The sequence below is a fragment of the Desmodus rotundus genome, unplaced genomic scaffold, assembly GCF_022682495.2.
Source record: "Desmodus rotundus isolate HL8 unplaced genomic scaffold, HLdesRot8A.1 manual_scaffold_15, whole genome shotgun sequence".
Lineage (NCBI taxonomy): Eukaryota > Metazoa > Chordata > Mammalia > Chiroptera > Phyllostomidae > Desmodus > Desmodus rotundus.
In genome coordinates, this window is record NW_026527203.1 from 2,640,837 (window position 1) to 2,646,863 (window position 6,027).

The 6,027-nt window shown below is 41.5% G+C and overlaps 1 protein-coding gene across 1 annotated transcript; it reads left to right on the plus strand.

Annotated features, from left to right (window-relative positions):
* The first annotated feature begins 5,584 nt into the window (after positions 1-5,584).
* Positions 5,585-6,019, plus strand: LOC128780051 (ubiquitin-conjugating enzyme E2 D3-like). The gene has a single exon (XM_053917704.2). It carries the CDS (start codon positions 5,633-5,635, stop codon positions 6,017-6,019), a length of 387 nt encoding a protein of 128 aa, XP_053773679.1. The 5' UTR covers positions 5,585-5,632.
* The last annotated feature ends 8 nt before the right edge of the window (positions 6,020-6,027 follow it).

Below are 6,027 nucleotides of genomic sequence, written 5' to 3' on the forward strand. Positions count from 1 at the left end.
TGTATATTTCCTAGGCTTTGGCCCTTTTCACATTCCATCTGTTAATATTCACGACTCTCTCCATGTATCTACAAGTTGTTGTAACAAGGAAGTGCTTACGCTTCAAGACCTCCCACGTTTGAAGCACTCTAGCAAGCAAGTCATTAGGTCTTATGTATTTATATATATGAAGTATATTCAAATGATCTTTGACTAGGGCTTCCCATACATTACCAATGCAGTATGTTTTATAAGTCATATTATAAGGAGCTGGCCACAATAGTTATAAATTGTAGAAGAAAGACAACGATCCTATATAAATTTTGTGTTTTTCATTTTACTGTCTTGACGTGATTACTCTCCATATTTTTGACATATATTTTCCCCCTCTGTCATGAATGAGTATTATGCAAAAGCTGCATTTCTTCCCTGCAATAAAGCACTCTACTGTTCATTTTTTCCTGGAGTATTAACTGCTATCTAGGGATATTTCGCTGGCCTATTCTGAGTTCTTTTTTCCCCGTAATAACGCATACGATATGATCAGGAAATGTAAAAAGGAAGAACAACGCAATTTTCCACCAATGTTTATGGAAAGATGTGAAAACTCTGAGCAGGGTTAATGAGAGTACTTACTGAATGGAAAAACACTAGAATAATGATTTTCAAAATTTTGGTCTTTAATATTTATGGGCTGTTATTTAATTCATCAAAAATACTTAACCCTTTACTTTCGGAGGCCCTCATTCACCCATTTCCATTAAGTATGTGAACTTTTTATACACAAAACCACCTACACTTGGAAAAGGAACATACTCTAGTTGGTTCAAATGGTCATTTTAAAAATTTCTATTAATCTTAAGAGTACTTCACCATATGCTATGCCTGCTGTGTCTACTTATATTTCATTCTCATAGTTAACTAAAGGGGTGAATTAAGTTTTACTTCCCTAGAGTGTACAATTTATTTCATCCAATGATTTATTGATCCTAGAAGTTGGTTCTATGTGCATGCCACCTATGATTTATGATTCCTTACTGATAGGTTATCCCTTGACCTTAGAGTAGATGGGAGCTTTACTACTTGTCATTACTTTTTAGTCACTTTATAGTATGAAAGGCAGGTTTTATCCTTTCTGATATTAACCAAAGTCCATATTTCCAAGTTCGTCACAATAAATACATTATATTTCCATTACTGAGAACATGCTTGGAACTGTTATTGGTGCAAACTGCACATTGAGTTTGGTTTTTTCTGCCTAGAATACTCTTCAAGTTCTCAGGTTTCATAGGCAAATGCTTGCCGTTTTACAATTTCATGAAGCAGAATTAATTAGCGCCAGATTAACAGAGTTTTGAATATACTCGATTCATATAGCCGGAAAGAATGAGCAAAGGTAGTCGCAGCTATGTCTTCCATTTTAAGGAAAGACGTGAGTGTTTCTAATAAATAACACACGGGGTGAAGTGTTAAAACTAAGAAGATAGTTGTAAACATATTTCTCTACATCCCGAGTAGAGAGGAAACCAGCAGTTCCAGAAAGGAAGAAAAATACATAAAGAATACTCTTACGGAGTGTATTTTAACTAAAGCAAGAACAGATTGCAGGAGGAGACAATGTGACACACTTACATTTACATAGAAATACTGTTATGCAAAGGAAAAAGATAAGGTAGTATGCAGAGCCTAGATGCGTGAAAATATTCTGGATTTCATGTAGCATGAGAAGGCCATGGTTCACATGGCCTTTTCAAGTGTGAAAGCCACGGACAGACCGTTGCAACACGGAGACTAAAAGATTTCCCCTGACAGGTTTGTTCACTGGTGTCTTAACCTTCCTGGGACATCTGAAAGTTGTATTGTAATATTCAGCAACTAATCTGGTAGGAGAATGTGAGCAACAAATCCCAAGGCTCATAAACTCTCTCAGGCTCTGTACCTGTGCTGCATTTTAATGTGATCTCACGCTACTTTCTGCATCAGTAAATCTGACGCACCAGATTGTATTCTCTTTAGCCGTGCATTAGCATGACTGCCTTCTGAATATGAACTTGGAGTGAACATGACTTCACCTTGGCGTCATGCTTGCTTTGCTTCAATTAAATTCATTGCTCACCCAGTTTCAATTACCTGCGAAACATCTTTTAAGGCCGTATTATTAATGAATGGCATGTTTGAAGGCAGCAAAACCTATTTTTAAATAGAGTGTGTTATGCACATATATTTCCCTACTCTGGCTTGGCAGTAGATCGGAAGAGGAAAAGTTAAAGGATATAATAAATCATTCTAACAGGAGAAATCATTGTTACTTGCCTTTTCAATATTCACCATCACGACATCCCTTCCTTATTGTTGTCAGAAGGCATCTTTTGCATGGAGAAAACACTTTAAGGGTTTCAGAACCGAAGTGGAATTGATCTAGCCCAAATAGGGCAAAGTGTTTCTCAATTTCATGGTCCATATTATAGACATGAGGGGCCATGTGATTCCCGTCTGCAACTCAGGGCACAGAATGCAGTATGCCCGGGTCACCTTTAGAAAAACGGTTTCTTTACCCATGAAAAAGGAAAGCCAAGGTTTCTCCAGTTTCTTGTCTCCCGTTCAACTGCGTGCATTGCTATGCTGTGTCTGCATTTCTGCAGCCATATCGAGACCAATAGGGAAGCCAAGGGACACCAAGCTATGCAGTTAAGCCACGTCAGAAGCGTCAACAGCAATTATGTAGTTTCTTCCCTTTCTTGTCTGTCCAAAAGTAACACTATGCTACCGACTTCAGCATTTATTGTTTGCATTATATTGCTTCTTACTCACACAGAATGTATTGCAAGTTGAGCCATGCAGTATGTTCTTCAACATAACAACTTAGGTTTTCTCTCAATAATAAGCAAAGTATAAATCCCATGGATTAAAACAAACACATATCTCTTACTTCTGAGTCTTCCAGTTATCTACGATATTCTTTAGTCTCCTCATCTGATCTTGGCTTGACTTTTGGTGGAAGGTAGACCTGAGGATTGAGTGAGGTATTTTCCCATATGGAAGCCAAGAATGAATGTGTATCCATTACATACAACATACTTTTGTAGGCAGCTGTTCCAACCTAATGAGGACTGCCAGTAATTAGCATAGCTTCAGGATTTGGACATCACAACTGATGTCTTGCCATTGATGGAGAAAGTCACATGCCCAAGATAATCAATAGAGTAGGGAAATAGGTTCTCGAAGCAGTAAGGGGTAAAGGGGAGAGTAGCGTATTCTCTGCATATAATTTACCACAAGTAATATTAACTATGGATTATTAGGTTGCATAATTAGTTGTATTCATTTTTATTGCTACTAAATGTAATATAATTAAATAATAAGACATTTATTTTGCTTTTTGTCTTTAAAGATTTTTGTAATTCCACTTTAGAGAGAGGAAATGAGGGACAGAAACAGGCAAGCATGGTTGTCTCTCAGGCGCCTCCCATGACGACATAGCCCACAGACCAGGCATGTGCCCTGCCTAGGAGTTGAACACCCAACCCATTGGTGTACAGGACGGCACTACCACCAACAGAGCTACACACTCTTGGGCTCCCTTCCCTTTAGGCTTAGTAAATTTGTTGCACACCAGGCGCTAGAGAAGTCTTTTCCGAAACAGAAAATATTCACATCATATTTACTTAAAGTTCTTCCAGGTTACTTACAGTGTATGGAATAAAATCAAAACTTCATCAGTTCATCTGAAAGTCTGTTCACAACCTCAACATTGCCTTCTTGGCTTTAGGCATTCTTCAAACCACACATTTTTCAATGCACCAAAGTGCATTTAATTCCTGGAAATAGTCATGCTTTCTGTCACAGCAGGCCTTTCACATCTGCTTGTTCTCCTGGCTCAGTTATAATCTTTCCATTTTTGCTTCCTGCCCTTTTCTCTTGCCTAATTTCTTCTCACCCCTCCTACCTAACTGCCAGTGATCATGCCTGACTCAGATCAGATAGAACTCCCTCCAGAGTCTCCTTTGATCCTTGGCCTTCTTATAGCCATGGATTCTAAATATGATTTTTAGGATTGTAGCATGCCATTTTAATGACGTAAATACATGTCAACGTGTTTTCCTCTTCCTCCATCAGACCATGAATGCCTTTAATTCGGAGATCATATCATATTTATCTTTGCACCTAACATAGATGCTCCACACCCTGTTCAGTAAATTAGTGGTGATCATTATAGATATCAATTGCATCTAAATCTCATGCTCCTGTGAGGGGTGGGACCAAGAGTGAAATAAATCGTGCCCTCCACCCCTTCGCAACGATTTCAATAGGTTGAACAAAATGCAAGCTTTGAAATTGAATTGAAAGAAAAGCCCCAAACAGTACAATGAAATCCAAAGTGTGTGTAGAAAAGCAGCCATGCCTGGACAGTGGGTAACTAAGTAGATTAATGGTGTGCACAGAAGCTCCTGGTCATTTTACATATCTACTGGTGGAGCTAACCTACTCTTCTCTGCCCCTGGCATTTCACACTGTAATCCGAAGCAAAGATTGGCAATCAATGGGGTGAGAATCTTGAGAGTGTGGCCGCAATACATTGTCCTTCAATAGACTCTGAAACTTGTTGTTTTCTCCTGACATATCAAACCTATGCACATGTCATGTGTGAGAAACAGCATTTGATTTTGATGACAAACTCCTAAAGTATCCCCTGGGAGCTGGCGTTAGGTCCTGCACCTCCTCGATAAATTGTGATGTACATAGGAGAACACCCATCAGCAGTGTGACCAGGAGCAGAAAAGGCAGCCAATATTGTAGTGCTTTTTCCAGTGTATTCCTCTTTTCGTTGTAAAATATCACAGGGGACTCCCTTGCCTGACATGCTTCCTTATTCTTTACAGAGGACTAGAACCATTTTTTTTTTTTGATACAAGTTCACTTTTTACTTATTTGTTTGTTTGTTTATGTCTTTATTTTATAGACAGCTCCAATAAGTTGCTATAACATTATGACTATAGAATTATTGTTATAACAATGACTCCCTCTCATTCAGGCCCTCTGTCTTTCCTGACCTTGCTACCACTGACTTGCTGATGTCTTCAGCTGGCCCTTGTGATGTCACAGAGCATGTTCCATACTGCCAGGGAAACGCAGGACCGTTTGGGGCAGGCCTGAAGAAAGAGTAGTGGCAGGCCGGTAGGAGTGGTTGGCACTGTAGAAGGGAGGCCTTGCGTCCTGGCAGCTCAGTTTGGGCTTTAGACACTGAGCAGCCGACAGTAGCAGAGGAGGAAGTGATGGAAGAAGCATGGATGGAGGAGCCAGAGGTGCAGCAGGAGGAGGTACAGGAGCCAAGGATTGAGGATCCAGGGACGAGCGGAGCACAGGTGAGCAGGAGCCCCTCAGGTCTTGCTGGTCCAGGTGAGTCCGCAACTCGCCTTCAACCCGCCGCCATTACACAGCCCACAGCCCGGCTCCAGCTCTTACCCACCGACCTTGGGGGGTTGGCTGTGCCTCTAAACATGGTCTTCGTAAATCACGCCCCACTAACCCATCGTCTCCCCTGACCCTTTGTCCCTGTCAGGATATCCGGACCATCCCTGCTCCGTTTGACATATCCACCGCTCTGAGGCGACTGCACAAGGAACTGACAGACATCACAAACGACCCCCCGCCCATGTGCTTCGCGGGGCCGGTGGACGACAGCATGTTCACATGGAAGGGGACCATTATGGGTCCCGCCGACAGCCCCTACGAGGGTGGGCTGTTCCGCCTGAACATACAATTCCCACCCAATTACCCCTTCAGGCCGCCGCTTATTTACTTCACAACCCCGATCTACCACCCCAATATCAACCGAAGGGGATATATCTGTGTAGATATTCTCAGGTCCCAGTGGTCTCCTATACTGACCATATCCAAACTCTTGCTATCCATCACCTCCATGCTATGTGACCCCAACCCCAACGACCCCTTTGTTCCGTCCATTGGGAGAATGTACTTACAGGACAGGGATGCCTTTGATACCATGGCCCGAGCTTGGACCAAGAAGTATGCTAGGTGAATGAGGGA

Bases quoted from the DNA above. Each gene is read 5' to 3' on its own strand.
- LOC128780051 (XM_053917704.2), top strand. From the start codon at position 5,633: ATGTGCTTCGCGGGGCCGGTGGACGACAGCATGTTCACATGGAAGGGG.